This window comes from Spinacia oleracea, chromosome 5 (assembly GCF_020520425.1).
Source record: "Spinacia oleracea cultivar Varoflay chromosome 5, BTI_SOV_V1, whole genome shotgun sequence".
Taxonomy (NCBI): Eukaryota; Viridiplantae; Streptophyta; class Magnoliopsida; order Caryophyllales; family Amaranthaceae; genus Spinacia; species Spinacia oleracea.
The window spans coordinates 18,489,572-18,510,250 of NC_079491.1; the positions used below are offsets into that span (position 1 = coordinate 18,489,572).

Here is a 20,679-nt window from a genome sequence, read left to right on the forward strand (position 1 = left end):
TTTGCATTCTCACTCAATACTTCTCCACAAATGGTAATGGATGGAAATGAAAATTTATGGGGGAAAAAAAAATTGAGAGAGCTAGCATTACCACAGGAAATTGATAATGGACATTAATTTTCCTTACAAACTTACATACAAATTCATTTCTAATGACATCATTTATGTCCGGTTACCTAGCGGGGCGTTAAGGTATATAACTGAAAGTGGTTTCCTAACAGAGTCCTAGTCTACTTTGTTGTGTACTATGCCAATATGCCACTACCTACCATTTTTTTTAAAAGGCAAAAACTAAGAAATTATATTAATTTCCGTAGCCTAAATCGAGTTTGTTATAAAAGAGACTATTGCACCAAAAACTTGTTGCCTACATACTTACAACGACTATTAACAACTCGAATTGTTTTACCCGAATATACCAAAATATACCAACAACACCTAGCCTCAAACTTGACAACCTGCTTGAAACATCCATGCTAGAGAGTTGGACCCCTGCTGCAACTTACACCTCTTTCCCAATACCACCTCCTTCTTTGTTATCCGCACCACTGATTCCTCCCCTATTTTCATCAGAGACAGAAGTGGACACGGTTGTTAGAATTGTGTCAAACATAATTTGTATAGTCACCACCTCTGCCTCTGCCACAACTGGTAGGGTTACCACCATATCAATTACTGTGTGTTGCTTGCAATGATGGTTAAAGTGAACTCTCGAACTCTCAGTAGCTAAATATAAAATAAAAACTATTTTATGACTCTTTTTATCCTTTCCTTCTTGGGTTCTTGCAATGTGCCATAGTCCATTTAACACTTGCAATACTTATGCTCCGTTAACGAAAAACATTTTCAAAGGAAATTTTTTTCATGGGAAACAATTTTCAAGGAAAAAGTCCGGAAAGCAAAGGAAAAATAATTTTCGCTTGTTTGTTTCCTTACACGAAAAAATACAAAGAAAAGAACATAGAAGTGGAAATGAGGGGAGAGTAAATGAAATGTAAGAGATTAGAGTGGAAAATGTGGCATTCCTTCTTTTCAAAAGGAAAATTGGTTTTCCCTTAGGCTCCGTTTGGTTCGACGTAAAACGTTTGCAGTGAAAAATGATTTTCCATGAAAAAAAAAAATCAAGGAAAAACAAAATTCCAAACTAGTTTTCCTTTATTTGGTTCCTTACAAGAAAATTAATAGAAAAAAAGAAAAATTAGAGAAAATGGGTGAAGATTGACGTGAAGAAAGAAGATGGAGGTGGGGATCGGAGGAAAGATGGATAAGTGGTTTCCTTTCCTTTCAAATGGAAAGTGTTTTTCTAACTTCGATGGAGATATGAAATTTTTTTTTTCATCCCCTGTCAAATCAAACAACAAAAAATGATTGAAAAGAGAAAAATCGTTTTCCATGAAAACGTTTTACACCATGCCAAACGGAGCCTTAGAGAAAGTTGTTTTCCACCCTTAACAGAACAAATAAAGGAAAGTGGGAAAATCATTGATGTTTTCTGTCACGACAAACAAAGCCTAATATTTTAGTTTACTTATTGTTATAACAAAAGCAAGAAAGATTATAAATAACGTAAATAAAGAACATAAAGATTTAACGTGGTTCACTAATGATGTATTAGCTACGTCCACAAGTAGAGGAGAGGAAAGTTTTATTGATCTTGATGAGTATAGATTGCAGAATACAACTAGGTTATGACATGAGAAGTTTATATATACTCTCTAAACAGATGCGGAAAAACCCAGAAAATATGCCCAAAACAGATAACCCTAGTGTACAATACAAATACCGTATCTCCGTGTTGGGGCGTTATAGTAAGGGATTTGACCACAAGATGTTCGATGCGCGATGATCGTAGTTTTGCAGAAAACGAGTTTTATTTGATTCGATTTGTTATGTATTTGATAGATTCAGATTTCTTTTGTAGATGTCGTATGACTTTTTATTAATGAATTAATTTTATTTCAAAAAAAAAAAAGTAAGGGATTTGACCGATTCAAGACATATTCTAACACTTATTATTTTTATCTCTTTGTTGTACTTTGTATTCCAGTTACTCCGTATTCATGAAAATAAACTATCTACAACTCCATGATATTTAAAAATGATTTCGTAATAGTATGTCCACATTATAGTACGCCCTGTATTTAGTTGCATCAATTATTAGAGCTACTAATCTTATATGCACGCGATACGTGCGAATATAAGAAACATATTTGTGTTATTATATTTAAACCTGAAATAACATGTAAGTATAATATAAATGCGATACTTGTGAATATAAGAAACAGATAAGTTAGATAGAGACAAATGATATAAACATCCTCATTTGGGCTTTCCTTTTGGGTAGGTTGTCATTACATTCTTTATTCTATAAGTGTGAATGATATTTTAGTAATACAAGGGGACATCAAAAGTGGATTACTAAAATAACCTCACCTCTTCACTTATACTACAATAGAGATAATTGTGTAAGGAACATATATGAATTCAAAATATCAAATATCCATTATTAAAATCCGATCCGAAAAAATCTGGTTATCCGATCTAAAATATGAAAATATGAAAAAATCCATATATCCAATCCGAAGTATTTGTTTTCCGGTTTGGATCAGATTGGCCATGTCAAAGGTCGGGTCAACTGAAGCATATATTTTTTTCTATCCCTAACATTGACTAAAAGTTGTCGAAGGCCTCTATTATGTTCACTTTATTTTCACTTACAAATAAAATATGGGTTTATAAGTTCTGATAACATACTCCGTAATAAAATAAAATAAGATAAGATAATACAAATTATAAGATAATATAAGATAAAATAATACTTCGAGTAAATAAGATAAGTATTACATAAGAAAAATCCAACACCAATAAAATAGATAAAATAATATAAGTAATTAAAATTCGAGTAAATACTGAATAAAACGATACTCCGTGTCTAAGTATAATTTATAATTTTTTTTTACAGAGTACACAATATAATTGAAACTCAAGTGGTGATAGTTGTACTCGATATATCGATAATAATATCACTAGAAATAAGAAATAAGAAATTAGAAAGACATGAGAGATTGAGAGAAGGTGGTCCTATGAAGACTACTACTCCGTACTAATCTAGGATTACTTTTATAATTAGCATAAAAAGTTACGTGCAATAGGCGGGATGTTCAAATATCTAACCTTAGATTTCTCTCATTCCTCAATTTCCCAAACAAATCGTGTCCACTAAATTGCACCCTTTTCCCGTAATCACTGATTTTCTTTTTTTTCTTTTTTCTTTCCTGGGCACGACAATAATACGGAGGAAATACAAATTCACCTCACTTTCTCTCTCCCAAAACTTCCATGGCGCTAATGGAACACTCAATTGATCCCAGAAATGGCTACTGCTCCGCCACTAAAACCTACTACACCCTCCGTGACAACATCTCCCTTCCCCCACAAACCACCCCTCTTTCCGTCACTGACTTCGTTTTCTCTCTTCTCTACTCCAGCCCCGACTTTTCTCTCTCCTCCCCTGTCCTCATTGACTCCGCCACCCATAATTCTCTCTCCTATTCTGACCTCCTCCACCGCGTCGACTCACTCTCTTACTCCCTCTCCCGCCACAACAGTCCTGCGCTCTCTGTTGGAGACGTCGCCCTCATTCTCTCTCCTCCCTCGTTTCATGTTCCTGTCCTCTACTTCTCTCTTCTGTCCCTAGGTGTCGTCGTCTCCCCCGCCAACCCGTTGTCGACTCAATCCGAATTGACTCACCTCCTCGAACTCGCGAAACCCTCCGTCATCTTCACCGTCTCTTCTATCTCCTCCAAGCTCCGGTCTTGCAATGTCCCAATTATCCTCCTCGACTCGCCCGAGTTCGACTCAATGCTGACTCACCGAGCCACTCGACCACGAGTCACGATCCCCCAGTCGAACTCTGCTGTGATCATGTATTCGTCGGGGACCACGGGACGGGTCAAGGGTGTCGAGTTGACTCACCGGAACTTCATCGCGTTGCTCGCCGGATTGCACCACCGGAAAATGAAAGCATTGGAGGAGGAGGAGGGGAAGAAAGGTCCGGCGATCTCTCTCTTCTTTTTGCCGCTGTTCCATGTCTTCGGTTTCTTCATGCTGCTGAGGGCAGTGGCAATGGCGGAGACTCTGGTTTTAATGGGGAGGTTTGATTTCGAGAAGATGTTGGAGGCGGTTGAGAGGTATAAGGTTACTTACATGCCGGTGTCGCCGCCGTTGGTGGTGGCGTTAGAAAAATCTGAATTGACGCAGAAATATGACCTGAGTTCGCTTGAATATCTTGGCTGCGGTGGTGCGCCGCTTGGTAAAGAGGTTGCTCAGCGATGTAAAGCTCGCTTTCCTAATGTAGAAATTGGGCAGGTACTTTTTCGCAATTTTGATCATCCTGTTCCCAAAATGGTTCAGAAATTCTTTTTGATTCATATTGTAAAGTTGAGAGTCTTTTATGTTGACGAGATTCGATCCTGAGTATATTCAAACTCCAAAACTTTAATCAATTGAGTGAGATGAGATGACATCCACACAGGGTGCCCAAATTTAGATTCTTTTAGAATTATCTAAAACTAGGGTGATTCTGAAAAGAGATGACAATATGTCCTGTTGAGTTTGCTTTACTTTTAAGGTCATTGCTTTATTTGATTTGGTTAATTGCTGCCATGCATTTTCTTTTGTGACAGTGAAAAACTAGTAATTGCTTATTGAATTGGTTAATCTGTTCAAGTCGAGTGTCGTTACGAGTATTATTTTAATAATACGAGCCATCATCGTCGTTGTTATTATTTGTTGTTGTTTTGGTGTTATTAATTGTTTATATTATACTCCGTATTAGTAAGTAACAAAGTATGATTATCGAAATAAAATAGTGCGGGATAACGACTAATACATCACTCATGTTGAAATGTAGATTAGGATAATGAGAAGAACTGAGAGATATCTAACAAATTCAATGAGATAGTGTTTAGATGGAACCATCTAGTTTTGAATATTAAAGTTGTAGGGCTAGAAGCTTGGCAGTGTGTCAATTTCATGAACATGCAGTACAATTTTTGTGAAGTATTGTGTGATGATGGAGTAACTACTTTTGGGTTGAAAGGTATTGAAACAATGGGAAGAGTTGATAGTTATCTAAATTCTAAAACAACAAATTAAGTATCAAGTATGGAACTATCAAGTTTTGAACATTAGAGATCTAAGACTATCAAGTACGAGATCTGAAGGCAAGGGTTTAGGTGAATAGTCAGAATTAACCACAAATGGACTGGGAAAGTGCATTAACTGTGAAAATAATAATACAGGGCAGCCATTGTTGACTTTGGTTGTTAGCTTTTAAGCTTTTGAAGGTTAAATTATTGAGCATGAATATCATTGTGATTGGGTAAAGGGTTATATATATGATTTCTTTTGGGGGGATAGCTACCAGTAAGAGGAATGCTTCTTTGGCCTGATGTGCAAAGATAGGGAAAGTGTGCCGACCAGTTTATGTCCTATATGGAAGATTAGGTAATATTCAACCTCCTAGCAAGAACTGTAATTGGCTGCTCAAGTGAACAAGGGCCATTCTTTACAGCATAAACACCACTTGGGAGTAGGTTAATTCAGTAGATTGACCAATTGGATTTTATTGTACACACTTGGTTTCTGGAAATTTAACTGTTTTCCAGTTTCTGGTTGGAAACAAGCACAGTACTGTGTAGATTCTTTTTCGAATGTTTACTAGAATTATCTCATCATGTTTGCCAAGTGCATAGAAAAATAAAAAAACGTAGAACATCAATCGAAACTATTAAGTCAAATCATTTCGAGTTCCTTGCAAATACCAAAGCATATCAAGTGCTGTTTTGACCTAAGCATTATTTGGAGAATAAGAAAACAATCTAGTAGAAAGTTTCTTCCTGTTCTAGACTCCAAGTGGGTAAAAGAACAGAACAAAAAAGATCAAACAACCCAAGTGCTGGGAACTCAGGTGATCAATTCCAAGCCTAGTGACAAATAAAGCAGATTATTAGGAGAAAGCAGAATAAAAGAAGAAAGAGATTAGGGAAGAAGATTAAATTCTTATTTCATAATCAATGTACTATATAAATAATAATACATTAATACCCACAGTTTGAGCAGTGGATGGCCTCCCATAAGTAATTCCACCACAACAATTCCCAAGATGATTTCTGCTCAACAATTCTTCCATAATTATTCTACTCCTCAACCAAACTACTTCTGGTAATTCCTATGTTGCCTTTTGGTAACGGTTTCTGCCAACTCCTCATGGTATACCGTACCCTTATGTTTTCTCCTTGGGTAGGTGAAGAGTACAGGTGGCCCATGCTGGTTCCTTGCACCAGGATGCAATATTAAGACACCATACACTCTGAAATTGTATGAAAATATTAAGACACCATACATTCTGAAATTACATGACAATATAAGAGACCATAATGATTTTTAATAATGTGATCTTAGAAATTTCTAACTTTTTAAACAGATGACATAAATCTTTTAGGGGTACTTCCATTTGTTGGTTAATATCATACTAAGATATTATCTAGAGGTTAATGAGGAGGTCAATAAAGCTGATAATGGAAATTTATGGCAATGATTTTTTTTTTATAAATCAGCAACTAACAGAAAGTACAAAAACGGAGGACAGGTTATACTGATGACGAGAGACAAAAATTGATGAGATAACATGGCAAAGCATTATGAAGCTACTTTGATGAGTAGTGCACTAGTGCATATAACAGCATGCTTCCACAATCGTTGTTTTGATATGTGGCATTGGAGATGATTTTTGAGGCTACGTTGTTGTAGATACTACTGTAGATTTTATGCTTCTTGTGCATTAGTAGTGACTAGTGAGGCAAATTATAGAAATGGTGGAATAGTTCTCTGTACAGTATGCTAATGGAACCATATGGATATATGTAAAAGCTGAAGTTTTCTTGAGATCAAGTGAAATTAAATCTGCTAGGCTGTGGTCCACTGGTGAAAATTGGACGAGTCTGTAATTTCTTCGTAGCTATTCCTCAGTTGTCACTGAAAAATATCACTTTTCATTGGGAGACTTGAACTTGCTGGTTCTTTTGTTCTATTTGACGGTTACTGATATAGATTCAAACAAAGGCACTATTTTCATGTGAGGATCTATTGCTTTAATATATGTTTTCTCTTTGTCATCTTTTGCTCTGTTCTCTTTTGTAATAGGGGTATGGAATGACTGAGACAGGAGGTGGGGCAGCGTCGACAGCTGGACCTGAGGAAAGTGAACGATATGGTTCTGTTGGCCGCCTACAAGAGAACACACAAGCGAAGATTGTTGATCCCTCAACTGGGGAGGCCTTGCCTCCTGGCCAAGAAGGGGAGCTATGGCTGCGTTCTCCAACCATCATGAAAGGTGAATTTCTTTTGGTGCCCTACACGTGTCCCAGACATATACTCACCTTTTAAAATGAACATACTTCTATATTTAGGTCAGTGTAATTCCAAAAACATAATAGAAATTAGCAAAAAAAATATGTCGTTAACAGAAATTCTAACAAGGAGAATTGATTTTATATTTCCCCCCTAAATGACCAAGGAAGGACGGTTGAGCTCTTGTAGAAGGCCAACCATGTTCATTATTGGTGGCAAGGTGATGGTCAATACAGTCAAAGTAGCTAGAAAGATGAGGACATTTATGCTCAAAATTAGCTTAGCTTTGAAGTTTGCGGTCCATTGGATTCTTGAAAGCAACGACAAAAAATGACATTTGAGTTGGATAAAGCCTAAAGAGAGTTGGATAAGTTTAAAAGAGTACCACTGGTTACATTTCGGATCTCACAAGGGCTAACCCACTCAACCTTTAGGGCTTTAATGACGCACATACTTATCTGCTCGATAACCAAATTGGAGTGCCCCATGATTTTTGTTGATTTAACACCATTCATACAAGGGCAGAGCTTCTGCTTATATGATATTATTTCTACATATGGGTTTGACTGTCAACCTGAAAAAGACTTTAAGGACTCTAATATCTTATTTAGTTACCATTGTAGTTCCTGTAGGAACATATAGATGCATAAAGCGGAATTTCAGGAAACAATTTCCTAACATCTATCACAGGATCACATGCATAACAATAATATAGATCAGATTAAGTCGAAAGAATAATCACCTTTGTAGCGTGTTCTCCCGTTCGTATGCAAGCTTCGAAGATCTTAGAGCCCCACTTGTTGCTCCTCTACTCAGTCCACAAGCACGAATTGAATCCCACGTATGCTAGTACGGAAGAGAACGATCACAATCTGTCTCTTGCTTTGTTTGGGATGTACGGCGTTTAGAGAATTATAATTAGGGTTTTTGTGTTTTCCTTTTGTCAGATATTGTATGAACGTGATTTCTAAATCCCTGACATTACAACTATTATAATGTGAGAGTTTTAGGTTAACACAAAACCAAAGCCCAACATTCTTCCCTTAACAGATCGGTTGCCATCGGGCCTTTTGGGCCCATTCCAATTAATGCTTATATGTGTGACCTTATAGGATTAATATATTTTAGTTGTAGGTCCAATCAATATTGTCCTGCTAATCACATTTATTCTCTAGCAAGCAAATATGATTACTAAAATAATTAACTTATTATCTTCATAATTAATTCCTATTTATATTTAGTAATTGCCGGAAATGTCTAAGGACATAATTCCTTCAATCTCCCACTTGTCCGAAGACAAGAAAGCAATGCTAAATTCCTTAAGTTTCTTAATGCCAAAATTTGATAACACACTGTTATTCTCAAATTCTAGTTTCTTGATCGCCGAGTTCGAACTGTTCAAATAAAGATTAACATTTTAATCCCATTCCGCATGGCCATGCAATTTTTCAGTTCTCGCTCATCAAGAGGCCCAGACACCATTCCTATCAAATAGGAGGACTTATTCACTCTTGTATGACCATAACTCCCACTCAATTCTTAGCCCACCTGATCACTGCTTTTATAACCTCCTTTTACGGTGCGGCGTTTAACAGAGTCAAGGTTAAACTAATTGTCTCATGGTTATTAAGACATACTCATGTCTAAGGAATCCACTAAATATAGAATTTTGATTCTACTTTTAGAATCTAGTTAGGTCAAGTCTCAATGCATCAAGTATACATCCATATAATCAATTAGACATCCCTATGTCTCCATAGCCCATGGAACTGCACTATCAATTAATTACATGCTAGTCTTCTCATAAATCACTTATGTCCAATTTAGTGATTCAGACTAGGGACTTAATAAGTTGTGATTTCAGTTCACTTTATAGGGTTCCATTATCAAAACGTTTTCGATAATCCTATTTGAAAACACAAGTTATTTGGACATTTTATTTAATACTAAACCAAACAATTAAATAAGAATGAACTTTTATTGATAAACATTCAAAACATAATAAATGTCTTTACAATTGTAAACATAAAGTAAACAAACTAAAGCCATTCTCCCATATGCCTAAGCCCCATAGACCTAGTATGACTCTCATGCTTAGGTTGAGCAAGCGGTTTAGTCAGAGGATCAGCCACGTTATCCTCAGTATGAACCTTGCTTACTTTCACATCCCCTCTTTCAACGATCTCTCGAATAAGATGGAATCTCCTGAGCACATGTTTGGATTTTTGGTGCGATCTGGGTTCCTTGGACTGGGAAATGGCACCATTGTTGTCACAATACAACTCAATGCCATTTTCAATGCTAGGAACTACACCAAGTTCACTAATGAACTTTTTGATCCAAACAACTTCTTTTGCTGCATCACTTGCTGCAATATACTCAGCCTCTGTTGTAGAATCTGCGATGGTACTCTGCTTAGAACTCTTCCAGCTCACAGCCCCTCCATTGAGACAAAATATGAAACCAGATTGTGATCGAAAATCATCTTTGTCACTTTGGAAGCTTGCATCGGTGTATCCAGTGGCAACCAACTCATTATCTCCACCATAGACCAAGAAATCATCCTTAGTCCTTCTTAAGTACTTAAGGATATTCTTTGCTGCCATCCAGTGCGCCTCTCCTGGGTTTGACTGGTATCTGCTGCACATACTCAAAGCATATGCAACATCCGGTCGAGTGCATACCATGGCATACATAATGGACCCTACTGCAGAGGCATAAGGAACATTACTCATGCGCTTGACCTCATCAGGTGACGAAGGACACTGAGTCTTGCCAAGTGAAATGCCATGTTGCATGGGAATGAAACCTCTTTTGGAGTTTTCCAGCTTGAACCTTGCAAGAACCTTATCAATATAAGTCTCTTGGCTAAGTCCAATCATCCTTTTGGATCTATCTCTATGGATCCTTATTCCCAAGATGTATTCAGCTTCTCCTAGGTCTTTCATGGAAAAACAACTTTTAAGCCATTCCTTGACTGACTCAAGCATGGTCTTGTCGTTTCCTATGAGAAGTATGTCATCCACATACAAGACTAGGAAAGCAATACTACTCCCACTCAACTTCTTGTATATACAAGATTCCTCTTCATTTCTGAGGAAGCCAAAAGATTTGACTGCCTCATCAAATCTGAGGTTCCAACTCCGGGATGCTTGCTTAAGCCCATAAATGGACTTCTTAAGCTTGCAAACTTTTCTTGGACTGTTTGGATCTTCAAAACCTTGTGGTTGTGTCATGTACACATCCTCTTTCAAGAACCCATTCAAGAAAGCGGTTTTGACGTCCATCTGCCAGATCTCATAGTCATGAAAGGCAGCAATCGCAAGAATTATCCTAATGGATTTCAGCATGGCTACTGGTGAGAAGGTTTCATCATAGTCAATACCATGAATTTGTCTAAAACCTTTTGCCACTAGTCTTACCTTAAAGACATCAATGTTTCCATCTTTGTCCTTTTTCAGTTTGAAAATCCATTTGCAACCTATGGGTTTAACCCCATCAGGCAAAGCAACCAAGTCCCATACTTGATTTTCAAACATCGAATCCATTTCGGATCTCATGGCTTCAAGCCATTTCTCGGAGTCTTGACTCGTCAAAGCATTTGTGTAGCTAGTAGGTTCCTCATGTTCTAAAATCTCTATTTCAGAACTTTCAGTCAAAAGGAAATCAATATATCTCTTTGACGGAATAACAGTCCTACTAGACCTACGTTGGGGAACAACAGGAGAAGTTTCCACCTCATTAGGTTGAGGGACTTCGCATGGATTATCTCCAAGTGGGACGATAGAAGGCGCATGAATGGAATGCACTGCCTCCTGAGCATTTTCATGCTGGGTCGTCTCTGACGAGGTGTGAACCTCATCCATTTGTTGCTCATCTCGAATTTCTTCGAGATATACATTACTCCCACTTGTTTTTCTGGAAATAAACTCCTTTTCCAGAAAGACACCATCGCGAGCAACAAACACTTTGTTTTCGCTTTGGTTGTAGAAGTAGTATCCCTTAGTCTGTTTTGGGTAACCCACAAAAAGACACTTATCGGACTTGGGTGAAAGCTTATCAGAAAGTAAACGTTTTACATAAACTTCACAACCCCATGTCCTTAGAAAAGACAATTTCAGAACTTTTCCAGTCCACATCTCATATGGCGTCTTTTCTACTGCTTTGGACGGAGCTCTGTTGAGTGTGAATGCCGCTGTTTCAAGCGCAAATCCCCAAAATGAGGCAGGAAGGTTAGCAAGACTCATCATGGACCGAACCATATCTAATAGAGTTCGGTTCCTTCTTTCGGAAACCCCATTCAATTGTGGTGTCCCTGGTGGAGTCAATTGCGAAAGTATTCCACAATCTTTCAAATGATCACCAAACTCTTGAGATAAATATTCACCACCACGATTGGATCGCAATGCTTTAATTTTCTTTCCAAGTTGGTTTTGTACTTCATTTTGGAATTCCTTGAACTTTTCAAAGGATTCCGACTTATGTCGCATGAGGTAAACATATCCAAATCTGCTCACATCATCAGTAAAAGTAATGAAATACCCGTACCCTCCCCTAGCCAAAGTACTCATAGGTCCGCACACATCAGTATGTATGAGGGCTAAAAGATCATTGGCCCTTTCACTTGAGCCTGTGAAAGGAGATTTTGTCATTTTCCCCATTAAGCAAAACTCACATACTTCAAATGATTCAAAATCAAATGATTTGAGAATTCCATCCTTATGAAGTTTCTCTATGCGCTTTGAGCTTATGTGGCCTAATCGACAATGCCATAGGTAAGTAGGGTTCAAATCATTTGGTTTGTGTTTCTTGTTTTCTATGTGATAGATATGGTTTTGTAAGTCTAGTACATACAAACCATTTGATAATTTAGCAGAGACATAGAACATACCATTCAAATATGCTGAACAACAATTATTCATAATTTGAAATGAAAAACCTTCCGAATTCAAAATCGGAATAGAAATTATGTTCTTGGTAATAACTGGAACGTAATAACAATTATAAAGTTCTAATATTAAACCAGAAGGCAAGCGTAAACTATAATCTCCTACAGCTAAAGCAGCAACTCTTGCTCCATTGCCTACTCGGAGATCCACTTCGCCTTTGCTCAAGCTCCTACTTCTTTTTAGTCCCTGCACATTACCAATAATGTGAGATCCACAAGCGGTATCAAATACCCAAGAAGCAGTTGTAGCTAAATTAACTTCTATGACATAGATACCTGAAGTTAAAGCACCAGTCTTCTTATCCTCCAGATATTTGGGGCAGTTCCTCTTCCAATGACCAATCTTGTGGCAGTGGTAGCACTCATGTTGAGCAGCTACCTTAGCCTTGGGAGTGGCCTTTGGCTTGGTTGAAGAGTTCTCATTGGCAACTACCTTGCCCTTGTTCTTCTTCATGGGAGCCCCTTTCTTCTTGAACTGCTTACCTTTACTAACCATTAGAACATCCTTATGTTTAGGTTTACTTGGTAAGTTTCTCTCAGCCTGAATTAGTGAACCATGCAACTCTTGCAGGGTAGCCTCCCCTCCTTGCATGTAGAAGTTCAACTTAAAGTTATGAAAATCTTCAGGCAAGGATCTGATGACTATGTCAGTTGCCAGGTCCTTAGGATAAGGGAAACCCAATTTCTCCATGGTCTGAAAATGTCCAATCAAATCGAACACATGCGGACCAACGGGCTTCCCCTCTTCCAACTTGGAATCCAGAAGTTTGCAGTTTGCTTCAAATCTCTCCAATCTAGCATTTTTCTGAAACAAAGTTTTCAGTTGCTGGATTATGCTGTAGGCATCCAGACCATCAAAACGTTTTTGATACTCTGGTTCCATGCAAGCAAGCATCAAGCATGTTACTTGCAAGGAGTTATCCTCTAGAGTTTGTCTAGCTCGCTTTTGAGCTGCAGTAGCATTTTCTGGCAAGGGTTCAGGTAGAGGATTGTCAAGAACACTTTCTTTTCCTTCCGCTTTGAGAACAATTCTCACAGCCATTTGCCATTGTAGGAAGTTGGTAGCATTCAGTTTGTCTTTTTCAATTAGAGGGCGCAAGTTAAAAGTAGAGTTGTTTGCACCAGACATGATAACTACAATAAAAAGTAAAGCAAGATTCAATATAATGTTTATCAAAAGTAGCAATTAAACAAATTCAATTCACTACTACCCTTTATTCAAAATTAGAAGTCCCCATTGAATAAAGAATTAACCAAGATCCCCTCCCACTACAATCAAACGGACTTTGGCCCTGCTACTTTAATTTATAGTATTCGAGGTAAGTAAACATTTTACTTTATAACTGATTATAACTCTTGGTAGACAGGTTAACAACTCTTTGTATTTTCCTATCTCTTAGCTTCAAAACCCAAAACTTTGTCTTTTGATAGTTTTGTTGAGTTAAACCAAACATTAACATGTAAGTTTCAAAAACCTACCCTACTATCCCCGGAATTATAAGCAACACCCTGCTTTGGCAGAACCTATTACTCATGATCTAAGGCTTTATAGGTGTTGTATGGAAAAGCACTTAAACTCAATATTATTTTGGGACCTAAGTTTACTATGTTGGTTAATTAAAAGTGAACACATTGCTTTAAATAACCACATACATAAACTCAATAAGCATTTTAAGGCAATATAAAATGCATAAAAATAAATGTGATCCTAGTATGGCCCCTAAAAAATAAGCTCAAATCTTCTTGGGTTTCTGTTCATCTTTCTTGGATCTCCATCCTTGAACTTTTGATTGAACCTTCTTACTTCATCGAACTCATAATACGAACTTTATAATCTAATTTGAACTTTTAAATTAAATTACAACAATACAGAACGATGCGCAGATCGTATTTCAAAATTTACAAGAATACAAAACGATACGCAGATCGTATTTTCTATCCTATTTTGGGCCATACTAGTCACTTGCCTGTAACAAAATATCATAATATTCCATACACGCATATAATATTAAAATATATTAGACAAAAATTATTTACTTATTAACTATTAATAAGCAAATAACATTTCCAAAATAATACTAAAAACTTAAACAATTTAAGTTTAACATTATTTTAATTCAATTACTATTTAAATATGGCTAGAATAATCTCATTAATCTAGAATTTGCATTCATTGAAAATTACGAATTATGCTCAAAACGAAGATCTGATTTTCCAATTTAAAAAAAAATAAAAAAAAATAAAATCAAATTACTCAAACTTTTTGGAAATTAATTGTATTTCCAACTTCCAAAACTGATTTAAAAGAGCTGATACATTCAATTGGACTTTTAATTCAAGTACTCAAACTGATTTTGAAAAATCCCCTTTCTTCTTTTCTCTTATTTTTTTTTATATTTTTTTTATTTTATTGTTTTAAAGCAAGAGAACAGCAGGCAGGCATGAGACCCGCCCCTGCCTCGCCGGAACGCCGCCCTAATTATCCCTCCACCGTGGCTCCACCGTCGCGGGTGGTGGCCACCCAGCCATGGAGGTTGTTATTTTAATTTGGGTAACAATTACCTAAATTAAATTAATCTTTATTCAACTTTTGTTAAAGATTAACAATTTAATTAGGGTTTAATTATCCGAAAATAATGGCAAAAAAATTTGAATAAATTAACAATCCTTAAACTGAATTTTAGGGTTGTTAGAAGTTAGATTTCAATTTAAACTCTTTATTAAAATTAAATCTAACAAGAATTCAAAATTTAAGGCATAATTATCTCATTTTATTCAAATAATTCAAGAAAATAACAATTATAATCCGAAAAATTCGAATTAAATTACCAGGAAGATCTATTGAATTTTCTTAACAATAAAATCAAAAATTTTAATTGTTATCCTTAAATTTTATGATTAATCGAATTAAACATAAAAATTAACCAAATTCAATAATTAATATACAAAAATTCCGAAAATTAGTTAAAAAATTACCAAAAAATTTCGGCTATTGTATAAAAATTAGGGGATAATCTGTAGATTTATTTAACAAATTAAAAATCAAACCTTTAATTGTTAACAAATTATTTCCAGGATTAATCTTATTAACCATTAAATAATTTAAAATCTGACGAATTTAATTTTAAAAAATCCGAAATTTTTTATGTGATATTAACTGTTAATTTCGACCCTGTGATAAAAATTTCGGAATTTTATAAATTTATTTTGAGCAAAAATTAATTAAATCACGATTTAATGATTCCAATCAATTAATATCATATATTAATTTTGCAAATTCAAGCTATAAATAAATATTCCCTTAATTGAATCAAAATAATAATGTTGCATACAATCATGATCATAAAATATTATGCAAGAGGCTAAAACTGATACCACTGTAGGAACATATAGATGCATAAAGCGGAATTTCAGGAAACAATTTCCTAACATCTATCACAGGATCACATGCATAACAATAATATAGATCAGATTAAGTCGAAAGAATAATCACATTTGTAGCGTGTTCTCCCGTTCGTATGCAAGCTTCGAAGATCTTAGAGCCCCACTTGTTGCTCCTCTACTCAGTCCACAAGCACGAATTGAATCCCACGTATGCTAGTACGGAAGAGAACGATCACAATCTGTCTCTTGCTTTGTTTGGGATGTACGGCGTTTAGAGAATTAGAATTAGGGTTTTTGTGTTTTCCTTTTGTCAGATATTGAATGAACGTGATTTCTAAATCCCTGACATTACAACTATTATAATGTGAGAGTTTTAGGTTAACACAAAACCAAAGCCCAACATTCTTCCCTTAACAGACCGGTTGCCATCTGGCCTTTTGGGCCCATTCCAATTAATGCTTATATGTGTGACCTTATAGGATTAATATATTTTAGTTGTAGGTCCAATCAATATTGTCCTGCTAATCACATTTATTCTCTAGCAAGCAAATATGATTACTAAAATAATTAACTTATTATCTTCATAATTAATTCCTATTTATATTTAGTAATTGCCGGAAATGTCTAAGGACATAATTCCTTCAGTTCCAAGACCCATGATTCAATTCAATATGGTTGTGACTTGGCCCAATATACTTTTTTGAGAATTTGACGAGAATATGAAGCTCGATTATTAGGGACACATTATTCTGGCGTTTCTGGGGTCGTCAAGGTCCAGAGTTTACAAATCTTTACTGGTTCTCTCCTAAGTACCTTCATTAGTGGACATTGCTTTATTGTGAAGAGTCAAGAATGACTTTGTTGCTAGTTCAATGAAGTTCGAACCTTTCATTTGTTGGATAGAGCTACCAACCAATATCTCTATTTTTCTAAAGATGAAACTAAAAGGGTGTCTGATAATTGAATGAGTGCTGTTTTTTTGACTTGATTCTGAGGGAATGCGTTAGAGGCACTCGCATATTGCTATTGTTATATGTTGCTTAGTGGAACACTCATACTTACAAGATCCTGAAGTTTTTTGAACTTCTATCATTTGAAATTGCACATATGATTCCTATGAGTTCCATTTTATCTTGGTTTTTGACTGACTGTTGGTCCCTCTTCTTTGTTTCCTTTCCTTTGCTAGTGAATGAAATTAATAGAAGTAGGTGGCTGACTCAGTTATCAAGCAGCCACTACACTAGAGATAGGGATCCACATCAGGGTTACTGTTTGTTTTTTTAATTTAAGGAATTGGGATGTTAACAGTTTAATGCAACTTCTATAATGGATTTTAGGACAAAGCCGGTTTATAAGCTCTAGATACTTACTCAGGGGCCTTAGATTAATCAAAATTGCTCACCGCCACAGAACTTCATATTATAAAAATTATAGCCATTGAGAATATCCATATCAGAAGTTTGACCTATAGTTTTAATAGGATTTTCATTTGAAGGGCTTTTTTGGATTTTTTTTACTTGATTCATAGTCCCTTTAAGCTTTTAGGAAAGCAGAAATTTCCCCTCCTTGGGACTTCTGCTATTTGGTCTTGTGTTCCAAAAGAAATTTCTATTTGGTTCGTCTGGATTCTTGTGAAATCTTGAGTGAATTGTAGACGTTTGCATTTAGACGATGCACTGGATGCTAGAATTTCTTGGTTATTTTCAATACGGCCAGATCGATGTAACGAGATTGTTTTCTTTCTGATTCTGATCAATTATTGTGCAACCCCTAAGTAATTCACTCATGTAGTTTCCAGCAAGCCTTGGATACCCCTAAAAGCTTCCCTCGTGCCTACTTCCATTATTTTGGTGAGTCGGGAGCCAGGATTTTAAAATTTTACCACCTGGCTTGACATCAGATAATACTTTTTCCAATATATTCTTTATCTTATGGAAGCACTCTGGAGTAACTTTAGCAAATATCATCGGGTCATCTGCCAATGGCAGCAAATATCGTCATTTTAGTTCTTCCTATTATTGTATCAGTGCGCCAACATTGACGGGTATCTTTTTGTCTACGTTTTGTATAATGAAAATGTCAGTTTTTTTCAGTAATTTATACAGTACAATGGAAAGGAAAGTGCTCTCTGGTGTTTGTACATCATTTTATTTATTAAAAATGATCATTTTAACTGTGATATTTGTCTAATAGCAATGGTGATGAGTGTAGGTTATGTTGGTGATAAAGAGGCTACTGCTGCAACCTTCCATCCAGATGGATGGTTGAAGACTGGTGATCTTTGTTATTTTGATTCTGATGGATTTCTGTACATTGTGGACCGATTAAAGGAATTGATCAAGTACAAGGGATATCAGGTTACAAGAGTTGCCACTTATTAATGACGAAGACCATCATTTTCAACTTGACTTTTGTTTATATTCACTTGATCCCGTCCTTTTTTTAATTGCCAGGTTGCTCCAGCTGAGTTAGAACGTTTACTACTTTCGCACCCAGAAGTTGCTGATGCTGCTGTAATTCCGTAAGTTAATTGTCTTCCATGAGCTTATTGAAGATTACATCATTTTGTTCTTTACTTCAACTTCTTTGCCTCAGTTATTAGTAGGGGTGTAAACGAGCCGAGCCGAGCTTTACCCTGTTCATGTTCATGTTCATTTAACTTATGCGAGCTCGAGCCCGAGCCCGAGCCCGAGCTTTTAACCGAGCTCAAAAATTTGTTCAAGCTCGGTTCGTTTAAAAGATTTTGTGTTCGTGAACTGTTCGTGAACGGCTCATTTATTAATCGAGCCGAGTTTATAAACGAGCTTTCTTAAACGAGCTTTAGAGTATAACCACTTGAAAATCTAACAAATTATCATTATATCTAATAATAAAGATTAAAGTATACATTTCTTTATTTGATAAACAAACTAATAATTTAGAAAGAGTCAAAGAGCACTAATTTAGCAATTAAAATTTTATTTCAAATATTTTTATCCTATTATAGATTCCAAAAGTCAAAAACATGATTTTTATTTATATTTGAAAAACGTATATATGGTAAAATATGATACATAACATAACTAGACGAACTTGTTCACGAACATAAATGAACGAGTTGTTCATGAACATAAATGAACGAGTTGTTCATGAACTTAAATGAACGAGCATACCTATGTTCATGTTCAAGCTCGTTTATTAAGCGAGCTTCAAAAGTTGTTCAAGCTCGGCTCATTTAATAAATGAACGAACATGAACGAGCTTTAAACGAGCCCGAGCCCGAGTAGTTTATTGACCGGCTCGGCTCATTTACACCCCTAGTTATTAGCCTTGTGTGTAATGAATCTAGTTTCCGTTGACTGCAGTTATCCTGATGAAGAAGCCGGACAAATACCCATGGCATTTGTAGTCCGAAAACCTGAAAGCAGCATTACTGCTTCTCACTTGATGGATTTTGTTGCGAAAGAGGCATGTTTCCTCCTAGTTAATTTACAGAATTAATAGCTATTTTTCCGTTGAATGTTTTTTGCCAGGGGTCACAGTTCAGAACTGAGGGTCTTAGTTTACAACTCTGGTTTAGCCAGCCTAAAACAATTAAATCTGAAATTCTAATTGAATCATACTTATCATAGCATCAAATTCTAAACTTTAATCATTCACTTAATTTACCAATTCTCTGTTTGGCCGACTATAGTAGGCCTCCTCTGGGCATGGAAATCTGGTGGTTTGAACTGTGAAGTTGTGTCATCATATTCTACAACATTGGCGTCCAATCCATGTTAATACTGATTTCCTTAAAAAAAACTCATTGTTTTGATGATTACATTGAGTAGGATCACTTACAGTTTGAAAGTAACGAAAACCACCTCTTTGCAACTGTAGCACATCGGGGAAGTTTTATTACTGTAGGTGTAGACAGTTTTCTTACAAGACTGAAATTGTTGGTCATATTGTTTCTCGAATGTAGAATGAATGGAGAGAACTGACTGTTGTTGAAAATGTTATTTATTATACTACTGTGCAGGTTAGTCCATATAAGAGGATACGCCGTGTTTCTTTTGTCAATGTAATTCCAAAGAATCCATCAGGGAAGATCCTTAGAAGAGAGCTCGTCAATCAAGCTACAAGCAATCCATCCAAGCTATGATCAAACTTTACTTTCCATGCAAATTACCTGTATCAATTACAGTTGCTCGAGCTGATTAATGTTTCTCGGTTGGTTAAAGGTTTTCCATCCTCCTGCAGTCATCGCCATTAGTCTTACTAATACCTTATGTACTTACCAGAATCGCTTTCAGTCTCAGGCAAGCTTGGTGCCAAAGTATGGAGTTCAAGTCGGACTCGAGTGCGGCTCTTATGTGCAAAAGTGACATTGTAAAGATCGCTTTTTAGTAATAAGTTTCTTCTATTTAAAGTCTTTAGGCCATAAGTTGATGGTCAAATGCATGACTTATTGTTCATCATGTTTGTGCATTGCCATTGATATTGTCCCTAGTATTTAACTAAGGGATAGTAAAAGTCAAGTTGCTTTAACTTATTTTGAGAAAGATAAGTTCTCTTCTAAATCCTCCGTTTCTCCTAATGTTTGGAGCTTATGGCTCCACGGCCTCCACCTCACCGCCTCCTTGACCACCACCCTTATCCTAACTTCCGGTCCGCTCTCTTTCACAATTTTTTTTCCCTTCATTCTTTTTTATTTCCCCTCTCCCGTTATTCAGTTGTTCACCATAGTTGAAGAATTTGTTAAATTTTTAGAAAATATGAAGGAAAATTTGATTCTAAAAATACAACATTTAAATTTTTTTAGCCATCTTTCATAACGAGCTCCTCTCAACAATGACTTGCTATAATAGGTTAATATGAAAACCCACCTAACAAATTAAACACCTTTTCTTTATACAATTAACAAGAAGATTATAAAGTATTGTAGCACACTACTTATTGTAGCAAGTCAT

General features: G+C 36.1%; 1 protein-coding gene across 2 annotated transcripts; it reads left to right on the forward strand.

The window, feature by feature from the left end:
• The first annotated feature begins 3,200 nt into the window (after positions 1–3,200).
• LOC110805019 (4-coumarate--CoA ligase-like 9) lies at positions 3,201–20,289 on the forward strand. Of its 2 annotated transcripts, XR_008920817.1 has the most exons (7): positions 3,201–4,368; positions 7,207–7,396; positions 17,957–18,102; positions 18,199–18,266; positions 19,090–19,192; positions 19,749–19,939; positions 20,023–20,289. XR_008920817.1 is itself a non-coding variant. In XM_022010613.2 (6 exons), exons 1-6 carry the CDS (start codon positions 3,340–3,342, stop codon positions 19,869–19,871), a joined length of 1,659 nt encoding a protein of 552 aa, XP_021866305.1. In that variant the 5' UTR covers positions 3,202–3,339; the 3' UTR covers positions 19,872–20,289. The 2 variants fall into 2 exon arrangements, 1 of the variants encoding a protein (XP_021866305.1); XM_022010613.2 differs by having other exon boundaries at positions 3,202–4,368; positions 19,749–20,289.
• The last annotated feature ends 390 nt before the right edge of the window (positions 20,290–20,679 follow it).